Genomic DNA, 25,105 nt, shown 5'->3' with positions numbered 1-25,105 from the left:
TAAAATCAGATCAGATAAAAACAAATAATTTTAAATCAAATCATATAAGCAAAAATAAGATGAACTAAACGTTGACTTTCACTCTACCTGGAGACGGAGGAAGTTCTTCTGGGCTTAAAATAGCCCAGTGGGCTTTTGGTTGAAAGAAAATGGGCCGAAATGGGAGTTAATTTTTCTCTCTCTAAAAACTTACGCGACAACGACTTGCCACAACGACAAAAACTTGATTGACCCCCGTCTGCGTCTCCCCCAATTTTTGTCAGAAAACGAGCCCTAATTTCAATTAATTCAATCAATTTTCCCCCTTTTTTATTTGATCTAATTCATTCTCTCAATTTGTCTTTCAAACACAAAATTCACATTGAATTAATTGCCCAATTCATAATTATACCTAATTTTGTTTTTGATTTTACATTAAAATTTGTTTTTTGTGTAGCTGAGTTGATTTGTTTGGTTTGATTCTTCCGACGAGTTCAGCTAATTTTTTGGGTAAGTTTCTTAATTTTTTCTGTTAATTTTTCTGACAATTGAGTTTAATTTTGAATTTGTGGTGGTAATTTGATTAATTTTACGTTTATAGAAAGAAATTGTGGAGTTTGGTATTATAATTGTGAATCATGGGTGAAAGTGAAACGGATAAACCAGCCAAGGAGCCGAAAACGCCGGTTGCGGTTAGCTCGCAAGTAAGATTTTCCTGTTAATTTTTGGATCTTGATGGTGGTTTTTGTTTGTGTGTAATGTGGGATGTTGTTGTGAAGCTGACAATGCTGTTTCATACCTTACTTAATTTCCCAATTGCATTGTCCTATTTAATTGTTGTTATAGGAGCAGACTTCGGCTACGAGCACCGCGGCTGTGAATCCCGAGTGGTCCGGGTTTCAGGTGTGTTATAGAATCATAGAATGTGCCTCCCTTTTTTGGTTTATTTCCCCCCTTTTGTATTCAATTGTTTGATTTGGAATTTGATCAATCAAAAGATGCTGAAACTTGAGTTTTGAACTTATCTTGTAGCTCATCTTGTCATCTGTTTGTACTGTTATCATGTTGTTACATTCCTTGTCTTGTTGGGTACTATTTCAACTCATTTTCCTGTGTCGGATCTTGGAAATTATGGCATGGAAATGGTTACTTTATCGTTTGTTTTGGATTATTAAATGTATAGATTATAGAATATCCATGAAATTGCTGAATTTGACACCTGAATGCGTAATCTTGTCCAACACTTGTAGTTGAGTTTGAGTGACATGGGTTTGGTGTGTAATGCTGATTTTGAGTAACACTAGTTTTTTATCTTGATCGTTTGTTAGCTGAAGAAGCCGTTGTTTTATTATTGTTGTTAAACAGGCATACTCACCTATCCCACCACCACCTGGCTTCTTGGCATCTAGTCCCCAAGCGCACCCCTACATGTGGGGTGTACAGGTATTCCGATCAATTCCAATTTTTGATTGATGGGTCTTATATGTTATTTGTTGTCATGCCTAAACCTTTTTTTTTTTCTCTTTGATGTTGCTTTTGCAATTGCTGTTGTTTGTTGGAGGTCTACTTTAATATGAAAGAATTTTTTTCTCTTTTAAGCTTTGGGGCAGGGGCCTGAGCTGTATTGAAATATGTAAAAGATCATATTGATTGGCTGAGAATCTCATTGTTTTAATTTTTTCTTATATGCTGGTTATAGCCGAGATTCTAATATTGTTTGTTCGATTCACTTTTCGTAGCACATGATGCCTCCATATGGTACTCCACCTCATCCGTATATGGCCATGTATCCTCATGGTGGCTTATATGCTCACCCATCTATGCCGCCGGTAACTATGGTTTATGTTTTTTTCTCTCCACATCTACATTTATGGTTTTGGCATTTAAGTATTTGGATGTAACTTAGTTTTGTACCTCAGGGTTCTTATCCTTTTAGCCCATTTGCAATGCCGTCCCCCAATGGTGTGGCTGAGGCTCCTGTGAGTTTTTAGCATTTTTATTATTTGCTGCAAGTATGTTCTCTCAATGTACGGTGCTCTTGTCTTGATTGGGTAAGAAATAAAAGGATGTTTCTTTTGTAGGGAAATACTCCTGCAAGTGCTGAAGTGGATGGTAAACACACCGAGGGTAAAGAGAAGTTGCCAATCAAAAGATCAAAAGGTATCCTGGGCAGTCTAAATATGATCACAGGCAAAAATAACGGAGAAGGTAAATCAACAGGCCCTGCTGGTAACGGTGCCTGTTCAAAAAGGTATGGATCATCTAGCCTTGGCACCCTTTAACTTTCCTCAAAAATTTCGTCTTCGGATCATTTTGCCTTTTCCTCTCCTGCCTTCTTCTTTACCTATTTTTGTGATGGTATCTTGGAAGTAACCTTTATCAGCTTTCATTGTTTGTCTATAATTCCTTGAAAGTTCAGAGGCTAACACTCATTTAGCTTGTCTGTCTTATTCTTCTTTTTCTTCTTCCATTTTTTTCGGCTGCAGAGGTTTTTAGTGTTTGAGAAAAATAAAAACCATAGCCATTAACTAACAAGATTTCCTGGTGACTTTCTATTTGTTTCATTGTTTTAATTCATGTATTGATCACTTTGTGCATGACAGCACTGCCTGAAATTTATGAATAGTAACTTCAGCTAACTATAAATGCATATGGAATTGCAGTGCAGAGAGTGCAAGTGATGGTTCAAGTGAAGGAAGTGACGCAAATTCGCAAAATGTAATAGATCCTTTATATTTCTTACCATGCAAGATGCACACTTTAAGCTCTTTTATTGACAATTAAAATAGATAGCTATCTTGCATGGAGCAGACAATATATTGATGTAGAGATATTAGAAAACAGATTTTTTGCAATACTGTGGGAGTATATACTTTTGAATGTGCTGCTTTACCTTCCCATATAAATACTATGTAGTAACTTTTATTATACGTCTTTTTCAAATCAAGGTGTGGCTATTATTTAATACGCAGTCACTTGATGCATCTCCAATGGAATCATTATGGCATGACTTTTTTCTGTCTAAAACTAATTGCTGTGGGGCTGTTACATTTGATTTTAGTATTTGTGAAATATGATCAAAAAATGGAATTTGTTTTAATTGATGTATGGTTTGCTCACTTCAGCCTTTTTGTTGAGATATAATGAGTATCTTCTTACTTTTCTTGATTATTTTACTTAGTCCTGACAAGTTTTATGTGAACTTTCATCTTCACACTTACTTTTGATTCTGAACTTTTTCCTGAAGACAAGATATAAATAGGCATATAGCTATGTCTTGTTAGGCTGCATAGATCTATGGTCTTTTATATATATATATATATATATATATATATATATATATATATATATATATATATATATATAATTTTTTTATTTTTTTTTTGTTTTTTTTATTTATTTATTTAATTTATTTTTTTTTTTTTTTGGGGGGGGGGGTGGGACGTGTAGTATAGTTTCTGATTTTGAATTGACATCAATGGACGTACTTATTTTCTTGTATATGTCATATATGATTTCAAATGCCTCTTAGAGACTACTTGTAGAGTATCAAATCACTGTAGAATATGGTCTTATTTTTCCAATAAACTGTATGGTCTTATTTTTTCCAATACACTGTTTTATCTTTGTTGATGCCTGCTATGTTATTTGGATGCTTAACATATTTTGGTGTATCTGTGTCGTACATGGGTGTGCTCCTAGATTTATCCTGGCCAGACACTGTAATACTGTATCCATGTCTGACACTATTGAATGTCCAGGTAGCATAGAATCCAGTGTTTATTACTTCACACTTCATGCAGATCATCAAAGTCAGTGGGTAAACGTTGTTGTGTTTTTCAAATGAAAATTGGTATCTTCATGAATATTGGTGTATTTTGCTTTAATGCAGTTATAGGGGGTCAACTGTGGCCTGTTTTTGTATTGGCCTCTTTGATATTTTTCCTTTTGTTCATGTCTGGTCATACGTCTGTGCCTCTTCTTGATGGTACTCATTTATTGCTTGTATAGGTATTAAGTATCATGTATTAGGAAACTTATTTAAGGCTTTCTGTTTCCTTTTCCATGACCTGAGACTGTATGTGTGCCTTTCTTTTTCTTTTTAAGCCTATGTGAATTATTCAAAGATGCAAAGTATTTATAAACGTGGTAATAAATAACCAACCTTGGCTATTGTCATTTATGTTTCCTCATATGAGGTTTTTTTCTTAATTCATAAACGTATTGCAAGTTTTTTGTGTCGATCGCTGATGCTTCTTTATTTGAGAATTTATTTAACGTGTAACTTAATTATTCCTATTATGATATGGTTTTTGGGCCCATATTTTAACTTTTAGCTTCCGTATTTTTCATTTTGTACACCAATCACATACGAGGAGAAAAAAACCCAATATTCTGTTAGGCGAGTTAGAAAAAAATGAGAATATTAATCCACAACTTTGTATTTAATTCATTAGCGTCTTTCTAATCACTATTCCTGACCAGGCTATTTTACTTTTTACAGGACTCTGGAGAAAGACAAGAAGCTCAAGAAGGTAAAACGTAGCCACAGTTTGATTCTTTAGTTTGACGCATGCTAGTTCTTTGTTATGAAATAAATGTTCTATTTTCTTGCCTGTTTCTGCAGCTGATGTATCTCAAAGTGGAAATTCTTCTGTTGCTGCTCAGAATGGTGTATTAAATGCGCCTCATACAATGGTGAATCATGCATTGGCTATGGTGCCAATGACAGCACCTGGTGCTCCAGCGCCTGTTCCAGGACCTGCTACGAATTTAAATATTGGAATGGATTATTGGGGTGCTCCTGCTTCTTCTCCTGTTCCGGCTATGCGAGGAAAGGTTCCTTCAGCTCCAGTTACTACAGGAATTGTTCCAGCTGGATCACGGGATAACTTACAGTCACAGCTTTGGTTGCAGGTTTAGGTTATTGTTATTGCTTGCTAGTATTACTGTTATATTTTGTTTTTTTAGGGTCCGTTCGGCATCACTGTGGTTAGTTTTTTGGTTTTTTGATTTTGAAAGTCATGATATATATTTCATAAAAAAGATTAACAAATTAGTCGAATTTCTTAGAATCATCATTGTTTTGAAAACCGACAATAAAAAATCCAAACCAACGACTTTGACGAATGAGCCCTTAGCCAATACATGTTCTGACAATTGCTACGAACTTACTATCACAGCACTGTTAAGTAATGTATTGTAGGCAATGTTTAGATGTGCAAGGGTTCCTAGTATGACTTGTTTATCTTAAAATCTGTATATTTATGCAGTTAAGAGAGTTGGGCCATCAAAAGAAGTGTGTTCTGTGTCCCTTAGCCTCCTTGCTCTTTCAGCTTGTTCAAGAGTTTGAATACTATTTTTAAAGGCTAACAACAATTGTACTAGCTACCCTTGCATTTTGCTTTGTTAATTATAGTGAGGCTTGGCATTATTTTGCTATAGCCACAGTAAAACTCCGAGGCTTGTTAACTTGCGCAAAGAAAATCCAAACAGATTATATCTAGAAAAGTATAAGATCCCAGGTTCTCCTATATTGAATTTGAATTAATAATACGAAGGAAGCAATGGGGATTTGCCCTTAATATCTTTTTTTAAACAACCTGCTCAGTGCACAGTTATGTCATACAATTAGAGAATGATATCATTTAGTATTTGCAGGGATTGTATTTTCTTGATATATTGTGTAGATTGTGATCTAATTTTCTGCTACTTAGAAACTTGCCTAGTTGCTTGTATATTTTTTCTTTTTCTTGTTGTTTATATCAATAGGTAGATATAACTCTAACTTTGGGAGTTAATATTCTAAAGTTATTGGATAGTATTTCATTTTATCTAGCTTAAAATGCCTTGCCAAACGGTAAGCTGCCTCTTTTCCATTTACTAGAAATACATCTTCTGTGTTTCTAAAGTCTTTACCTTCTTTGGATCAACTCAAAAGGCCTTTTCAAACTTGAAGTATGAAGTCTCATAATGGCCAAGTATTTTCTGTAATCTCTTTAAGTAAAGTCTCTGAAGTGCGGGCACCTTTTGTTTTGGTCCTTTTTGTACTGGAGACAAGGATGGGTTGGATATGCTTGGAAATTGTCCCCAAAACATCTTGAAATGATTGGTTACTGTCAGTCATAGTGGGTACTGTCAAACCTGTACTTGGTGACATTTTTGGGACATGAAGTATGGTAAACTGGAGTCCGATTTTTTTTTGAAATTTCATCCCAGAAAAATTGAAATGAAACCATATTTAGATCAAGGGCTTAGGAATAAAAAGAGCAACTCTTTTTATCTCTAATAGCTGCTCATGTGGTCACCCAGAGTCCAAGAGACAACTAATACAACAATTGCTTAAATCTAAAAAAATCAGATCTTGTTTTATTTAATAGTGTTTTTCTGGGATTTTGTTGACATTTCTGGCTGTTATTTGTGACTAATTGTTTGGGTTATATCACTGTATTCAGAGTTAATATATTTTAATCATCTTTGCCAAATCCATGCTGTATTAGTTTCTTGAAAGTTTGTTTTCCTGTTTCCTGTCCCCGTTGGAGCTATATATAGGAAAAAAGAAGTTATACTTCCTTATTTGTAAAGGTAGAATCAAATTGCTAAAGAATCTCATATTTATAGGTAATAAAATCGAATTGTTGTTTCAGCATTTAGACTTTTAATATATTCTTGACTGTGAGAGAGAACTTTGGATCTTTTTCTAGAGGGAGGAAAATTAAGCCTGCTAGTGTAGTAAGATTTTCGTTTGGGGATAGAGCTATTATCTTATTTACATATATTAGGATTTGTTTTCGGGAATATTATTTCTTAGAGCTGGTGTCTGGTATTTTAGTTTCTGATTTTGTGAATGCTCACTTTAGTTTCTGCTTTTCTCTATGACTTTATTTGGCTTTTGTGCTTAAACCTGAGAGACCTAGTGATGTTGATGACAGTAACATAATTGAATTGTTGGATGGACAGTGGAGCATAATAGAATGGATTATTGATTTTTCTGATACTGGGTCCCAATAACATAGAGATTTAGACCATTTTTTTCCTCCGTGTTTGGCCTTCACTAGATTGTGATGGTATGTCAACGTATTATTGGTATTGCCTTTAGGGAAAGGGGGTTGTTTTTCATAAGGATATCTCTGTTTCCATGTGGGATGCCATGACTTTAGCTGAACTACTTTATACCTGCTTGTCTATGGGTGCTTGAAGTATCCTGGAGTTCTGCTATTTATCTAACGATGTCTAACTTGCATGTCTCTTTTATCACTGTCCATTCTGCTGCTGTAATGGCTGTTACTAGTATTTTTGTTGTGTCTTTTTTTTATCGACTCTGTTGTTTAACCGTTGACCTCATGATATCTTACCTAAATTGTTGTTTTTCCCTGTAGGATGAGAGGGAACTGAAGAGGCAGAGACGTAAGCAGTCTAATAGGGAATCTGCTCGTAGATCCAGACTGCGTAAGCAGGCAAGGGCATTGCTCATCATTTTTTATAGTGAAATGGCCCAGTTTCTTTCATGATGGATATAACGGTTTCAAAGCTTACAAAATTGTTCCTTTTTTTCTTTTTCTTGAAATTGGAATTCAGGCTGAATGTGATGAGTTGGCCCAGCGTGCTGAAGGATTGAAAGAAGAAAATGCTAATCTTAGATCAGAACTTAATCGCATCAGGAGTGATTATGAGCAGCTCCTGGCTGAAAATACTGCACTTAAGGTGATATGTCACTCTCATATGTTTCCTAGTGATTAGTTGATAATGTTTTTTAGTATATCAATTATTAAGTCATGAATGGTGTGTGACTGTGTGTCACTGTGATTTCAGTATGGAGACCGTGTCTTTTTTGTCATCATTCTTTCATGTGTATTGTCAAGGTGATCAATTGTCTATATCGTGTATCTGTCTTCCCTTGTTTCAATTTCAAGGAACTTTCTTAAAAAGCAGGGAACACTTTTAGGATCACTCTCCATGCTTATTTTCTTTTCTTCTTTTGCTGCTGGCATTGTTGAGGCATATTAGTTCATCTTCTTGAACCTCCTTTATATGACTGTAGTAGACTGATTTTCTGATTGTAAATATTGTATGAATTCTAAGGATAGATAAAGATAAAGGCTTGATAATTGGATTGATAATGGCTGAAATAGGTTTAGCCTACAACTCTCCTATCAGCAACCTGAGGTTGCTACTCTTTATTTCCAATAACCCAATTCATGCTACCCTCTCCTTTCCCCCCTCTATCTATTTATACTAAAGCTAAGGACTATTAACCTAATAATACTAGACTTTCCAAATTGCCCCTCCTAAGATTAGTCTATTACAATGACATGGTTCATTATGTTATATCTAGTGACTAGAAGAAATTTTACTTGAACTGAATTAATTGACATAGTTCATCTTTCAGAAATTTGTAGCCTGTTCATTTCTGAGTGTGAGGTTTACTTGCACCAAGTATAATCCTAGTGCCAAATAGATGATTGTATTTAGTATTTGGCTAGTAGGGAGACTATCCGCTTGAATAACAAGACCACTTTGGACTTCAATTTCAAGAGATCATGTTACTCGTTTTTTGTGTAGAATGTAATGTTCATTTTACAGATGCCAATTATCTGTTGAAGCAAAGCTGACATATTATGCTCTTTAATATTAATATGTTATATTTTTTCATCTCACCTCAAATAACCGATCATATCCTCGACACTGCAATATGGGTCTGGTTATTTAGACACTTCATTTTGGGCCAAAATCATGGGAAATTTCCAAATTAGCCGAGTTGCACACTTTTACACTTACCCGTATAACAAGTACCCAAGCTAAAGTACCAAAGATGATGTATCAGTTGTGGTTACGACACTAGGAAAAGGTTAATGGGGTAGGTCATTTTTTTAATTTTTTTTAATTTTATTGTTTTTTCGGGTTTGAAGTGTTCTCATGTACCAACTTTTAAGTGGGCTTCTGAGATTTCCACTTAAATTTCGCTGGGATTGGATTGAGTTCTTAGTTTATGTGCTATTTGTGGTTTTTTTGCAGGCCGGGTTGGTCAATCTATGTTTTTAGGTTTGAAGTGCTGTTTTGACAGTCATGTGGCTTTGTGCATGTACTCTTTCATTGTCTATGCCATGAATTTTAGAAGTTGGCTTTTGGAAATCATCATATAAAAAATATGATAACTTGGAACCATGTAAAGCTGTTTACTTTCCCCTGCCTATCTTTAGTATATGCTTCTTAGGAAATAATCATCTTTTCACTTCTGCAGGAGAGACTTGGTGAAAATCCAGAAGATTTAGGATCTAACCGAGCTGAACGTCATATGATTAGTGAAACTAAGGAGAGCAGCAAAACAGATCAAGTTTAGAGTGGTCGCTAAGATCTGAGTCATTGCCCTTCTGCTTCAGCAAAATTTTATGAAGCATAAGCTAACATAGTAGTTACTTGAAGTCATTAGCATACCTCTGCAGTCTGCATACAGTCAAATGTGCCAAAATCTGTCCTTTTTGTTACAGATCATTTATGAAATCCTATTTGGCAAATCTCAAATTTTTGGGATCAGTATGCAGTTGGTGATATTGTGGCATGCCGAGGTTTCCATTTGTATCGTGGTAGAAGACGTAGTAATAGCGATACTGCAAGAGTTGATTGCCCTAAATGCGGCTTACAGAAAATATAATTCTGAGGAAGATAATGTACCATTAATGTAGCTGTATATGGAAGATTTTTTTGTCTTGTTTGCCATGCCCTTATTAGTTAAAAGGGCATGATTCTCTCTAGGATTAAATAGTTATAGCTTCAACTTTTCACCTTTGCTGCTAATATTTGTGGCAATTTATGGCAGTACATGAATGGTTTTTAACATTCTGTCTTGTTTACTGATATTCTTTTTGGGTGGGATGGGGTAACCTGGTCAGCTTGCCAATATTATATCTGAACATGAATCGCCAACCTCTAACTTGGGGGTGGGAATTCCCCTGTCCTTCCTCCCATTTCCAAAGGGCCTAGCTTGTGAGAGATGTCTGGTTAGATCCTTCTCTTTACCTATAAAAAAAATAATATTAATACTCGCTCTCTTTACCATCTCCATACCTAAGTTTTTTTTTTTTTTTTTAATTTTTTTTTAATTTAATTGCAATAATACTTAACACTATTTTATTTGTATCTCTACAGTTTCTTAAATAGAAATATTCACCTACTCCGTAGTAAACTCCTAAATCCGCGGTTTTATAAATTGAATATTCCTATTATATGTGTCTTGTTTCCATTATCATATTGAATAATATTGGGAAAGCCAATCCTCTTTGCTATCTCGACCAATTGATTCTATAAAATACACACAAAAGCTTGTAAGAATTCACCAATTTTAGATCATGTTCGCTTTACCTTTAAAAAAAAAACACTATTCAATAAAAAATAAATTTAGTTCAATAAAATTAATTTCGGTGCAGTAAACTAAGTTCAGTTAAGTAAAAACAATTTAAGTTTAGTAAATATAATTTTAGTTAAATAGAAATCAATAACCAACATGTGAGATCATGTGGTCTTTATGAGCACTTCATGTTTTTACGTATTTATGTCAAATAATTTTATAATCTAATACTTAGCTAAGAAAGTTACCTCAAATGTAGGTTTATTTATTTTCATTTTTTCTATTATTAATAATAAAACTAGTATTTACCCTGTGCGTTACACAGATTAAACTTTTTGATGACATGTTTTTTAGTGAATGGTTGGTTTAAGAATTATCGTATAAAAATTAGTTTTCGTATGAATTTTGAAAGAAGAAACTAATTGTTTGGGAAGAAATTTAAGAGAAATAAAGTGTCATTTGAAAAGAAATAAATTGAACATTAAGATGTAAAGACATATATTTAAAAAAAAAAAAAAATGACATGTGGAGTTTTCCTGTTATTTAATATCTCCGTAGTATAGATGTTTAGATAATAATATAGGAGTAACATGTTTTTTGCTTACTCTATGAAATTGTGATTACATTGCCTATTGGGTGATAAAGTTACACTGCCTATATAAGAGATTCTCATTTCATCCAAAAAAAACAAAACGAGATTCTCACACAAAAATCCAAAACTTAAGAATTTTCTACACTCCAATAAAATCTTCACAAATTCCGACGCTTTCTCTCTCTCTTCCCTAGGAAAAATGGCGTTTCCCGGTGCAATTTGCGACGCGTTGGTAGCTTTACCATCAACTGCTTCTCATCGTTCACTTGAAGTCAAGAAAATGTCAGAATTCAAATATTCATTTCTTCCTATTTCTGCAAATTCTAACAAAGTAAGTTAGTTTTTACAGTATTTTTCACTAATTCAATTACCCCCATTTTAACGAATTTGATGGCATTTTAATTGTTCTTAATTTAATATTTATGCATGTTTAATATAAGTCTTTCTGGGTTTTCTTTCTGTAATAGGAAAATATAAAAATCTTGTGATTAATTTTTGTAGTTATTTCTTCCTGCTATTGTTTTAGGTGATGTTTGTTAAAATTGTCTTTATTTGGCATTTTTCGCACTGTAATGTAGTTCAAAAGAATTATTTCTATTTTTTGATTGAAAATGTTAGAATCTTGTTTTGTATTATATTTGTTACACCCTTCGCCCGAATTCTATGTGACATTATGAGCTTAAATTACACTATCATCGTGACTATTGATTTCGTGTCGAGGGAGTGTTTGGAATATACGTGCAGAAGCTAGAATGTGCAAAGGTTATGTATAATTGTATCATGATTATGGTGGGTAGTATTACTGGTTTTTCTGTTCATTGAGAATTGAACTTAATTTTCGCTTTCTTGGTATCGAATTCGTGTTGTGGGTATGACAGGAAGCTTGCATTAGTTGATTGATAGTAAACCTTGAACCACTATCTTGTAATCTTGAATTTAATGGGTTTCTTGTTTTATCTATTATTTCCATGCATTTGTTCATTTCTTTCATCATATGGTTATTTTTGTCTATTTTTGTTCTTTTTAGGACTTCCTTTATAATCTAGCTATAAGGAAGTAAGATTTTGTTTCAACTAATTGTCTTTTATCTAGGTGGAATTTAGATATTGCTATTTGATAATGTTAGCTGGGTTTTTTTTTTTTTTTTTTTTTTAATCATTACAGTTGATAAGAGCGACTGATAAGGAGTGTGAAAGCAATCGGATAATATAATATCCTTGAAGTAGCATAGAAATGTATAGTGGTAGGGGATATAACTTGGCTGATTGAAGCATATTCATAGATTCTAACTTGCAATTGAGATGAGCGATGAGTGGAGGAGAATTTGTTGTGTAGTAGATTTGGGTTAAGGGTTATGAGTCTAATGACTTTTGAGTACAAAATCATGTCTTTGAGACTAGTTGTATGGGGAAACTATGGTGCATTGTCTAGTTTTGACAAATCATGTGGTATTGGTGATGCCTGATCAATTTAAGCTACTCTTGTTGAGTTTAATTTTTAGAATAAAGTTTTGAAGTATATACCTGCCTACCCCATTTCTCTGATCACCATTGTGAAAACTTTTGACGTTCACAATGTCTTTAGGAGTGTAGAGAAATGAGGGAGTAATCACTGCTAGCAATCCATCATGTCAAGTGTCTGTTCCAAAACTCGATCTTAAGGTTCTTTACCTTAAAAAAGTGTGTTCATTTGGTCTTAGTTATCTAGAACTTGTTTGCAACCTCAGGTTGCTGTTCATTGTCATGAAGAATCTTTATGCTTTTCTTTTAATTATGTAATTAAGTTATCGATGGGTTGCAGGCCACTTGCACATAATTGAGGCCACATGATTTCTGGTGATCAAATTTTGCTTCTACTAACTCCTGTTTATCAGTTAGGCTGTTTCAAAATCCGTTTCTTCTGGTTTTCTTAAAAACTGCAAATGCTGCAAATCTAATTTTCTGCATCCTGTCATCTAGGCTTCCAATTTTGTTGCAAGGTTTGATTACTATTTATTATTAACCTCAGTTCCTTTTAAGTTGGGTTACATTTTCCGTTTTCATCCATTCCTTTGAGTTGATGACATTACCTCTCTCATCCATTTTGTTAAAGGATTTTACACTTTTCACCTTTCCTTGCCCCTCATGCATCACTTTCTTTACAACTTTTTCTTACACAACCCACTTTGCTACACTTGCTCTCCTACCCTCCTTAATTTCTGTGCAAATAGTAACTGCAGCCAACTCAAAGCAACGCTGGTTATATTATGTGCATAGCTTTTTCTACATGTCCATAAAATAGATACTTGTAACATGTGGGAGACTGAATGGTCGAGGAACTAGCCGTCTATGATTCTTGCCTGTGAGAAAAAATCATAAAAAAAAAAAAAAAATGGTTAAAAGGGAGAGGCAAATAATTGATATTGTTCAAATAAATTGTATTTCGTAGATGATCCTTGATTTAATGCTTTGAAGATGATGAAAGACTGAGAGCAAATTATTGCTACTTTGCTGTTGCAAATGGGCATTCTGAGTTTAATTGTAAAGTGTGAATAAAGCAATTGTACTGGTTCTATACCCATATCGATCTGAAGTTAGCAGGCCTGTGTACATTTTGTTTGTGGAGTGGTGGAGAAAACATTCAAAATTGCATGACTACATGTAACATTAGAAAAAAAAATTCTATCTTAGATTAGCTTAGTTTTGTAGGCTGTTAGTTTCTTGTTTGGAAACCCATAATCCTAAATTTTCTGCTTAGTTGAGTAAATGTTAGTCTCTCAGTGACTCCAATTATATCATTTCTTGGATCATTATATGCAGGGCTGTAATTTGTTTTACAATGGAAAGATTGCCACAGGACTGGACAAGAGCAAGTCAAGTGGAATTTTGGTGAGAGCTTCCGATCATTCTGGAAAGAATTCAGAACCTATTGCTCCTCTTTCCTTGGAGTCTTATGTTGGGAAACAGTTGACAGAGATATTGCAAGCAAACCCACATCTCCTCCTTGCAGCTGTTGACCAGGAGCTTGTGAAGCTGCGAAATGAGAGAGCTGACGTATACAAATCGATTCCGCCATTTTTAGCTGAAGAAGACCTGCACAGGTATATTTTTCCTTGCCTGTCATCTTTGAAATCCTATCATCTTATAATTGATGAAGTGGAGCTAACATCATCCTCATAAATGCTAAAATAGTATCTTTTGGCTTTCATCTTGTGATATTCACTTTCTTTTGAAATCCAAAATCGCCTACTCTAAGAGCATCCTCAATGCAAGGGAGCAAAGGTGCCTAAATGCACTCTCTCTTCTCTTTTGGGGCTCTCCATCATTGTGGATGTGTTTCCCTCCCCAAACAAAAGAAAAACAAAAGAATGGTGGAAAACAATGCTTGAAATGTGGCATGGAGAATGGTTGTCATTTTTTTTGGGTCCAGTCAATGCTTGACAAGTGGTGTGCTGGCCTGCTGGGGTCTAATAAAAGTAGGAGAAAGTGTTTTGGAAAAGCCGAGCATTGTGGGAAGCAAAAAAATATTATGGGGAGGGTAGATAGTAAAGTCATTGGAAAGTGAGGTGGAGGAAGGAGGAAAGGTATTGAGTATATGAAGAAAAGTACATTAGGATGTTATTCACCTAAAGTCATTTTCATTTCAGCAAATTATAACAGGTTATCATATACTTCGTATTTAATATAATGACATCATTTTAAACCCACATCTCCACCTTGCAATTTGTATGTTCCCTCCTGGTTGTAACTACTCAAGATTTGGAATTTTAAATATTTCAGAATTACTGACATCATTTCAGCGATAAGAGTATTAATATAATGAAGTCTGTTCGCAAGAATAATTTTTACATTCATTTGCATCAACCAATTTGGTTTTTCTGCTTGCTGTGGACTGTGGTAGTCACCTACAGAGTATACTATTTTTGCATGGGACTACTTTAACTTCCTTTTACCCTTTCACCTCACTTATCTCTTTTTCCATTGTGTTGGCCGTGTAATATTTCATGCAAAATGTACCATGAGGGTTAATTGTTTAATACATTAAACCGATTTTCGTACTAGAACATCTGGTAGCATTCACACTTATGTCTTCAGCAGGCTTAGTTTAGACAATTTTTTGCGCCCTTGTGACAAGGTTTCCAAACCTGTGTACGTCCCTTTCCTCTCTCCTCATCCTTCATTCCTTTGTTTCGTCTTCCTGGTTCTTTGTTCATTCTGCATTTTTTCCTGGCATTCCCACCAGGTTAGACCAACAGGAATCTTCTTATCTCAGTATTAATACTGGTGCTTTTCTTACATTGATGTCCCATGCTTTTCAGATGAATGAACAAGTCTACAATAGACATCTATAGCAACTCCCAATAACTTTTTTGTTTGAGTGCTTTTTGTGCAAAAGTTGATGTATTCCTTCGTTTGATCTCTAATTTTGATCTGACTAGACATAAGTAAACTGAGTTTTGTAGTATGATGATTTCAGGAGACTAATTGAAAGAAGTGAGAAGCAAAGGAGAAGATATTTAGTGGACATAATGTACTGCTTAATCGTACACAGATTTGTGGAAAAAAACATCTCAATGTTTTCAAAAAGAACCCCGACAAATTCAGTTGGCAATGTGGCATTCTGGCCATTGCAAGATGACAAACTCAGATCTGTACACTCTAAGGGATTACAAGATTTGATAGTAGGCCACTTGTTCGCTGTGATACATGACCAACTTCATGGTCCCACGTTGACTAATATTGAGATCAGCATTATAGAACTTGGATTGCTGTATGCTGATTCCATGATCTATGGGTATGTTCTTCGAATGGCTGAACAGAGATACCAACTTGAGAGAGCATTGAATACAATTCCTGAGGACTTTAGTAATTGGACCAGGTTTGAGAATCCATTTCCAGAAGGCTCTCCATGGGATTCAGATTCACTCATTCAAGTCGCAGCTGATGAAGATGTACAAAAGCCTAGTACGGTTAATGGTGAGTCCTACTATAACCTAAGGTCATATGTCGAGGACATGGATGGAGAAACTTTTCAGAGCTATGCAACTTCAATATCAGAGGAAGCTATGTCATTGATAGAAAAGCAGATGCAAGTCTTGTTTGATCTACCAGATATCAGGATTGCCGACGTGGTAAAAAAAAGTTGCAGACAAAGAATGATGAAGTTGTTTCGGTTACTCTCCTTGGATTGAGATTGCTGATTTTGGAAGCACTCGCATTTGGTTCATTTTTGTGGGATGCAGAATACTATGTCAACGAGAAATACTATAAAGTTGATAGCTGAGAAATGTTGTATGGTTCATCATATAAAACTGCACAGAACTAACACATATTCTTTGATTTCTTGTACATTGAAGTTCGAGGAGTTACAACACTTGGGTACGAAGGAATGAGGATTCAACCTCAAGCAGAATGTCTGAATGTTGAGTGTTAAATTTTCTGTATAGGAATGGATTAATTGTTCATATGAAGTTTGAAACTTAGAGTAAAAGTAGAAACCAGTTTATATATTTCTGTAAAACTGCAGAGTGCCATATTGGTATATAGCAAGCACTCGTTATTAGTTTGTTTGTACACATTTTATGCATGATTTTATTTCTGAGTAAGTGATTAGCTAAAAACTTATTACAGGAATACAGGACTACAGGAGTACTGTTTCAGGGATGTTTGGTTGAAGTCTTTTTTTTTTAATGATATGGAATGGATGTAATACCATTCTAATGTTTTGTTGGGATTTCGATTTTCTTTATGAAATCCGAGAAATCATACCTCGTATGGCTTGTTGCTAAGTCCATCGATAGAATTAAGATTGTAAAATTAAGAAATTTCAACCCCGGAGTGTGAATTATTATTATTATTATTATTATGGTGCAAGTTGGAGTGTGAATTATAAGTATATGCTGCAGCTGAACTGCTGAAGTATATGTCATACATGTTCACAGTTTACTAATAGTACATTACAATTGGCATTAGCTAATATTATAGTTTTTTTATTTTTTATTTTTTTTTTTTTTTTTTTTTGAGGAAAGCCGACCAAATCGACTAATTATTATTAAAACTCGAAACAAAATCCAACGCAACTACATCTTCAACCACACTTGGACAACTCCCAACCCACACCACAGTAGAGTACTCTAGTGGGGTAAGGTGAGCCATAGCATGGGCTACACTATTAGCTTCCCTAAAAACATGAGAAAAAACAATACTATAAAAAAACTCAGCAATAGACATGATTTCTTTAGCTAATAAGCCTAGAAAAGAACCATCACTCCCTATCCCATTTACCAGCTTCACCAAACGCTCACAATCGGTCTCAATAATCACCCTTTTCGCGTTGCATTGAACAGCCAACTTCAACCCAAGTGCCATTGCCTTAGCTTCAACGATGCTGCATCCCATACCTGACTGACTTGCTGGCAGCCCACCCTCACAATCTCCCCTAAATGGTCTCTAATAACATTTACTTTCAGCACACCTTCCACTTGGTATTCACCGCACGTTGCCTGGGATTAGCACGCGGGACAACAGCAGAAGTACGTGCCTCATTGAAGGCGTTCAGCAAAGAATCAGCAGCTGCAATGATCTCCTCAAGGACTCTTGGCACAGCACCATTTGCCACAGCGTTCCTTTCGTTCCATATTTCCCACGCAAGCATCATAATCCTACTCCTCTCCTCTACACCTCTCAATCCAAGCACCCAATCAGCCACATCAGAGAAATCCGGGCAGCCAAACACCGCACCCACCTCCTCCCACACACCTTTCACCAAGTCTGAAGTCGCAACCCCAAATAGCATGCATCTCAGTTTCAGCAGCCCTATTACACCTTCTGCATATCGGTGATATACTCTCTATACGCCTGTCAAGACCTTTGCTAGTAGGGAGAGCCCCACAACATAATCTCCATACAAACACTCCCACTTTACTAGTTACTACAATTAGCCTTTTTAACTTTTTTTTTTATGGGTTACACTTCTATTTTTGACAAACTACTACATTTTTTTTAGCAAAGACAAACTACCCCCATTCTAATACCAGTATTATGAGTATTTGTTTTTCCTAAAATATTAATTACTCCCTCCGTCCCATAATTTCGTACTTATATCTCAAAACACACGGTAATTAAGGAGAATGGTGGAAGTAGGGGAATATTCTATTGGAAAGATAAAAATTAAAGAATATTGAATGGAATAATAAAAAGTAGAGAATATTGTATGAAAAGAAATAAATAAGTAATGATTTTTTTGGTATGTGTATTTTGTATGGGAAACATAAAAAGTAAGTAATGATTGTGTGCTACTTTTAGAAACAGGCACAACATTCTAGGACACCCAAAAAGGAATACATGCACAAAATTATGGGACGGAGGGAGTACATTATTATATATTATTTTTTTTTTTTTATCGGTAAGGAGAAGGACCCTACCGGGCCGGAACCTCTCACAGGTTGAACCCAACCTAGGTTAGCGGGCTAGACAATTTGGAGGAGGGGGGGGGGAAGAGTAAGGGAATCCCAACCCTAAATTGTCTCTAGTGGGGTTTGATCTGTGGTGACAAACCTTACGGTCTAGACCAAGCTTTGCTTGGTTTTATTACGTATAATTTGATTAAAGTGTAACACTTATAAAAACGAAAAGAGTATAAATATAAGGAGTATAATATATTTCGTATTTAACAAGTGCCACATTATTTTTAGACTGGTCAACAATTGACAATTGTACTCCTTTTTTTTTTTTTTTTTTTTTTTTTGTGTAATACTCCTGCAAAATTGCAAATATTCGTGCTTGTAGAAGAAAATCTCGCACAAAAGATAGAGCAATAAAACCAAAATTTATACTCGTAGAATTTTCGACACCCCAAAAAAATTCTGACGCTTTTCTCTCTCTTCTGCAAGGAGGATGCTGGTTTCAGGTGCAATTAGCGACGTTTTGGTAGCCATACCATCAACTGCTTCTTATCGTTCTCCTGAATTCAAGAATTTTTTCAATTATTCCTTTCTTCCATCTTCTGCTAATTCTAACAAAGTAAGTTCTTTTTTTCTTTTAATTGAATTACAATTTTTAGTTTAATCAGATGCCAATTAATTGTTGTTCTTCTTAATATCCAATGATTATCTTTAATTTATCATATCTAGGTTTAACACATAGAAAGATTAATCCTTTATTCGAATTTGATATCTTAACAGAAAAGAAAAAGTGGGGTTTTTGTAGTTGCTTCTGCCTGTAATTTTAGGTAAAATTTGTTGAATTTAGGGTATTGTTGTTTGTTAGTGCCACCTGTATGTGTAAATAGTTAAGCGGATATAGCTACTGAATTGAAAATGTTTTGAATTTTGTTTTGTGATTTTATTTACTCCCTCCGTCTAGATTTAGTTCTGACATTACGAGTTTAAATTACACTATTGACGTGACTATTGATTTCGGACCGAGGGACTATTTGCCCTATTTGGGAATTGGGATATATGTGTAGAAGCTGGAATGTGCAAAGGAGTTATGTATCATGACTCTGATGGTAGTATTACTGGTTCTCCAGTTTTTGATAGGATCTTGCAAGTAATTGCAAGATCTAATTAAGGGATTGTAGTCTTTTTGGTATTGAATAGTTATATCTCTCAATTATTGTTCGGTTCTTTTTAGGACTTCTATTAAAATCTAGTAATAGAAAAGTAAGATGATTATGCAAGTAACTGTCTATTACCTAAGTGGACTTCAGAAATTGCCAATTTGATAATGTTAGCTAGTTTTTATCCTTATACGGAGTACTTGATAAGAGCAACTGATAAAGAATTTGAAAGCAATCAGATAGTATGATATCTTTGTAGTAGCATTGAAGTGTATAGAGGTAGGTAATATAACTTGGCTGACTGAAGCTTATTCGCACAATCTAACTTGCAATTAAGATGAGCGATGAGTGGAGGAGAGCTTGTTATGGAGTAGATTTGTGTAAAGGGTTTTGATTTTAGAGTATAAAATCAATATCTTAGAGACTAGTTGTACATGGAAACTAGGGTGCATGGTTTGGTGCATTTTCTAGTTTAGACAATTCATGGTATTGGTGTTCTCTAGAGTTTTTCTCGTTTTCTACTTTGGGGATCTTTTAGTGAATTTGAAAAATGATACCTGATTAAATTTACTCGCTTAGAGTTTAGTTTTTACGAATCTTTGATGAAGTTTTGAAGTACTCTGTACAAAATAACTTTTAGAGCACCCATTTGCCAACCCCAATTCTTAGATTGCCATAGTGAAAACTCTTGATGTTCACCATGTCAATAGGAATGTAGAGAAATGAGGAAGTAATAGCTGCCAGCCTGCCAGCAATTCACAATGTCAAGTGTCTGTAACAAAACTCTTTTTGTTCTTTACCATACAAAAGTGTGTCTATATGGTCTTAGTTACCTAGAATTTGTTTGCCACCTCAAGTTGCTGTTCTTTGTCATTATAGATCTTTATGATTTGCTTGTAATAAGTATGACTCATGATTTTAAAGTCATTAAGCCAGTTGCTGATGGATTGCATGTAATTGTGGCCCCATGCTTTCTAGCAATCTAAATTTGCTTCTACTTACTCCAGTTTATTGGTTAGTATACTTCCAAATCTGTATCTTCTGTTTTCTTAAACCCTAGCAAATGCCGCAAAACCATATTTTTGAGTCTCGTCATCCAGAGGCTAGTTAATGTTCCAATTTTATTGCAAAGTTTAATTGCTACTACTAGTATTTACTTCCCCAGTTCCCTTAAGTTGGGTTAGTGTTTCATTTTCGTCTGTTCCTTTGAGTTGGTTACACTTCCTTTCTCATCCATTTTTGTAAAAGTTATTTTACGCTTTTACCCTTCCCTACTCTACATGCAACACTCTCTTTACTACTTACAACCCCCCTTACAACACTTTTTTTCCTAAAATTACTCCACTTACAGTATCATCCCTTTTACATTTTCTTACATGGAACCCACTTGCTACACTCTCTCTCGTATCCTCCCTAATCCTTGTGAAAATAGTAACCGTAACCAACTCAAAGGAGCAAAAGTAGTATTTTTGTGGAGAACCTTTGCTACAAGTCCAAGAAAAAAGAAACTTAGTAACTTGTTGGAGACTGTGATTGGTTGAGCAACTGGACAACTATGATTCTTGCCTATGGTTAAAGGGAGAGGCAGAGAATTGAAGGGTACATTTTGTACAAATAAAGTTGTAGTGTTTCTGGATCGTATAAGATCCTTGATTGCTTTGGAGATTATGAATAAAAAATACATTCAAGGGTCCTTTTCATTGGAAGTGACTTTGTGCACCTTGTGTGTTTCAAGAGAGATGGAGATTGTATGTTACACTATGTAGTTGCAAATGGGCCAGTGTTTCCTAAGTCGCTAGTATGAGATTTGGCACTGGTTCACAATTCGCATTAATGAATTTGATTGTAAAGTCATGCTTTTTTCATGACACACGTTGTCCACTTTATCTGATGCTTTAAAATTGTAATATAAGAAATCTGTAAATTAGTGATGAAGAAATATATACATTTTGATTCCAGTCCTCCTTTGATGTGATGATCTATTTTCTTTATGGAAGAATAGAATTTGTTTTGATAGATTTATAGACCTTTATGAGGGGCTATCTGATTTCTGAAGAATATGCAAGTCTTCTTTGATTGGCTGTGAATTCTGATAGGTAGATAGCTAAGTTATAAATATCTGCCAATCTCTAAAAAAGTTATTAGTATTTGCGCTGGGTATAACAAATGTAATATTTAATAAATTGAAAAAAAAAAAGTCATCACCTTTATTGGGCCTAAACTCATCCATGTAGTTTGTAGAGCCATCGACGTTTTGTTGGCGGAGTGATTGTGGAGAAGCAGTTTGAACTTTGAATTGCATGATTACATGCAGCACTAGATTTTTTTTTTTTTTAAAAATTTTTTTTCTTAGGTATACTTAGCTTGTCTCTAAAAAAGTTATTAGTATTTGCGCAAGATATAACAAATGCTAAATAAAATTTTCTTAAAAAAAAAAATCAACAGTTTATCGGGCATTCGGGCCTAAGCTCATCTCTGTAGTTCGCAAGTCCATTGACATTTTGTTGGCGGAGTGATTGTGGAGGAAACAGTCTGAATTATATGATTATATGCGACACTAGAAAGTTGATTTCTAACTAGCTTAGATAAGCTTAGCTTGTAGTAACTTTGTAGGCTGTCCTTTTGTTTTTTTCTTGCTTGGATGCCCATAATTCTAAATTGTGGGGCTTATCTGAGTAAATATTAGTCACTCAGTGACTCCGATTTCATCAATTCTTGGATCTTTATTTGCAGGGTTGTAGTTCGTTTTACATTGGAAAGCTTGCCACAGGACTGGACAAGAACAAGTCAAGGGGATTTTTGGTGAGAGCATCTGATCATTCTGGAGAGAATTTGGCACCTATTGCCCCTGTTCACTTGGAGTCTCCAGCTGGGCAACTGCTGACACAAATATTGCAAACACACCCACATCTCCTCCCGGCAGCTATTGACCAGCAGCTTGAGAACCTGCAAAATGACAGAGATGCCCAAAAGGAAGAAACTCCATCATCAACTGAAGATCTCTCCCTATACAGGTAGATTTCTCCGTGTCTGTCATTTTTAAAATAATTTTTTTAATGTACTCTTCATTGTTCATTAGTGTTTCCGTACTTTCCTTCCTATCATCTTTGTTTGATGAAAAGGAGGTGACAGCATCCTCATAAACACCAAAGGAGTATCTATTGGCTTTCATCTTGCTTTATTCACTTTCCTTTGAAATCCAAAGTTACCTACTCTCGGCCTGTTTGGTAAGTGGTAGTAAATGGTGGTAATGGTATGAATTTGTACATAGATTTGTTTGAGAAATCAATGTCCATATACTAATGGTAGTTCACCCCAAATTATCTGTTTTTGCTCACTTATTTCCTTAACCATCCATTACCATTTGGGGGGTAATATTTGGGTAAGGTTATTTTGCGTGTCAAATTGCACTTAAATTAATTCTCATCACCATATCTATAACCAGCTACCAAAAACGGTCCGTAAAAGCTATATATATAGCCTTCACATCTTTGGACGATCTCTCTTGGTTTTGACTACTCAAGATGTAGAAATTTAATAGTTCATAACTTCAGAATTACTAACATCATTTCAGTTATAGGAGAATTGATACTATTGAACTCTGTTTGCAGCACTAACATTTAGATATATACTTGTGTAAAATATAGTAATAAATCAATATGGTTTTTCTGCTTGCAGTAGTAGTTTACTACGAAGTATACAATTCTTGTGTGGGATTTCCTTGCTTTTTCTTCATCCCTTTGTTGCTGTTCTAGTGTTTCATGCAAACTTTAACTTGACTCCATGAGTGTACTTTTTCTTATAAGTTAACCAATTTTAAATACAAGAACAAACTATCTGGTACCATTCACACATCAGTCTTCAGCAAGCTTAGTTTAGACAAATTTTTTTATTACTGGTGTTTTTCTTAGGCTGATGTCCCATGCTTTTTAGATGAATGAACAAAATTCTACACTAGACATCTGAAGCAACTGCTCATTCTTCATCCAGAATGTCTGCCCTGCTTCTTCTTCTTCTTCTTTTTTTATTTTTTATTTGCACCTAAGCATTTTGGGAGTAAGGCTTTGTTGTTGCACCTGAGCAGTTGACAACTTGACACGCTATTCATGCAAAAGTTGATGTATCCATCCAGCTGATCTGACTAGACAAAGTAACCTGAGTTTTGTAGTATGATGATTACAGGAGAATAGCTGAAGTAAGAGAGAAGGAAAGGCGAAAAGCTTTAGAGGACATTATATACTGCTTAATTGTACGCAGATTCGTGGAAACAAACATCTCTATGATCCCAAATATATCCCCGAGTTCAGATCCAACTGGCAGGGTGGATTTCTGGCCAAACCAAGAACAGAAACTCGAATCTGTACACTCTGTGGAAGCATTAGAGATGATACAAAGCCACTTGTCCCTTTTGCTAGGCGAGCGTTTTGTGGGTCCCTTGCAGACTCTTGTTGAGATCAGCAAAGTAAAACTTGGAAAGTTGTATGCTGCCTCCATAATGTATGGGTATTTTCTTCGAAGAGTTGATCGGAGATACCAACTTGAAAGAGCTATGAAAACTCTTCCGGAAGACTTTGGCAAAAACCCAACCAGGCTTCAGGATTCGTTACCTCAAAACCCACTATGGGATCCAGATTCACTAATTCAAATCCCAGCTGATGGAGATATAACAAATTATGGCCCTTACGAGGAACCTATGGATATTGGTGATGGTGAGAACTACAAACTGAGGTCGTATGTCATGTACTTGGATCCTGAAACTCTTCAGAGCTATGCAACCATAAGATCTAGGGAAGCAATGTCGTTGATTGAAAGGCAGACCCAAGCCTTGTTTGGTCGACCAGATATCAGGATTGCCGATGGGGGTGTGTTGGAGACACAGAACGATGAAATTATTTCGATTACTTTCTCAGGACTGACGATGCTAGTTTTAGAAGCAGTTGCGTTTGGTTCATTTTTGTGGGATGCAGAAGACTATGCTGAATCCAAGTACAATTTTGTTAATAGCTGAAAAAAGTTGTATGGTTCATCTTCATTATACAAATTTGTAGAGAGCCAACCCATATTGGTTGTTGTTTTCCTTGTATATTGGAATTCTCAATGAAATTACATAACAGAGGGAGGTTTTTTTTTTTTCTTTTCTTTTTTTTTTTTTTGGGGGGGGGGGGGGATGGGTTGGTCTCTCTTGGTTCTCTCTGATTTCCGGGAGGTACAATCCTTGGGGGAAGATTCGGCCTCGAGCCGAATGCCTGAGAGCCAGTGGTGGATTTCGTTGATATCACATTTCACGCTAGTCATAATTATAGATACAATATGATTTACTCCGAGTATGTATAAGATTAGAACTTTAGAAGGAAGATCAGTATTACATCAACTTTATTGTTGAAACAATGTAATTAAGGAATTTTGCTTTAAGAATATAAAAATACACTCGCAAGAAAATAAGTACAAAATATATAAGAATTACTACCTCCGTTTCATATTAGTTGCAATTTTGGAATATTTTATCTCTTATAAATAATACTCTAAAGTTGCAACTAATATGAAATAGAGGTAGTAAAAAGAGTTACAAAAGTTGACTTCCATATTAGGAGAGTACAGAGTATAGTAGAAGTTTAAAGGTCATTAAGATCACAAAAAGAAGTTTAAGGATA

At 35.1% G+C, this 25,105-nt stretch overlaps 3 protein-coding genes across 3 annotated transcripts; all 3 read left to right on the top strand.

Moving 5' to 3' along the window:
• Nucleotides 1-195: 195 nt before the first annotated feature.
• On the top strand, nucleotides 196-9,816 carry LOC110732622 (bZIP transcription factor 16-like). The gene is made up of 13 exons (XM_021912586.1): nucleotides 196-489; nucleotides 581-683; nucleotides 826-882; nucleotides 1,345-1,422; nucleotides 1,719-1,808; nucleotides 1,899-1,958; nucleotides 2,061-2,230; nucleotides 2,643-2,697; nucleotides 4,484-4,514; nucleotides 4,607-4,896; nucleotides 7,359-7,436; nucleotides 7,558-7,683; nucleotides 9,221-9,816. Exons 2-13 carry the CDS (start codon nucleotides 618-620, stop codon nucleotides 9,317-9,319), a joined length of 1,200 nt encoding a protein of 399 aa, XP_021768278.1. The 5' UTR covers nucleotides 196-489; nucleotides 581-617; the 3' UTR covers nucleotides 9,320-9,816.
• An 824-nt stretch (nucleotides 9,817-10,640) lies between these two features.
• On the top strand, nucleotides 10,641-16,528 carry LOC110732621 (UV-B-induced protein At3g17800, chloroplastic-like). The gene is made up of 3 exons (XM_021912584.1): nucleotides 10,641-11,247; nucleotides 13,715-13,995; nucleotides 15,372-16,528. Exons 1-3 carry the CDS (start codon nucleotides 11,116-11,118, stop codon nucleotides 16,084-16,086), a joined length of 1,128 nt encoding a protein of 375 aa, XP_021768276.1. The 5' UTR covers nucleotides 10,641-11,115; the 3' UTR covers nucleotides 16,087-16,528.
• A 2,108-nt stretch (nucleotides 16,529-18,636) lies between these two features.
• On the top strand, nucleotides 18,637-24,588 carry LOC110732620 (UV-B-induced protein At3g17800, chloroplastic-like). Its single transcript, XM_021912583.1, has 3 exons — nucleotides 18,637-18,916; nucleotides 22,188-22,468; nucleotides 23,637-24,588. The coding sequence occupies exons 1-3, from the start codon at nucleotides 18,791-18,793 to the stop codon at nucleotides 24,460-24,462; spliced, it is 1,233 nt and encodes a 410-aa protein (XP_021768275.1). The 5' UTR covers nucleotides 18,637-18,790; the 3' UTR covers nucleotides 24,463-24,588.
• The last annotated feature ends 517 nt before the right edge of the window (nucleotides 24,589-25,105 follow it).

Source organism: Chenopodium quinoa, unplaced genomic scaffold (assembly GCF_001683475.1).
Source record: "Chenopodium quinoa cultivar QQ74 unplaced genomic scaffold, ASM168347v1, whole genome shotgun sequence".
NCBI classification, from domain to species: domain Eukaryota; kingdom Viridiplantae; phylum Streptophyta; class Magnoliopsida; order Caryophyllales; family Amaranthaceae; genus Chenopodium; species Chenopodium quinoa.
The sequence above is the reverse complement of the archived record's forward strand: the minus strand, read 5'-3'. Positions and strand labels throughout refer to the sequence as shown.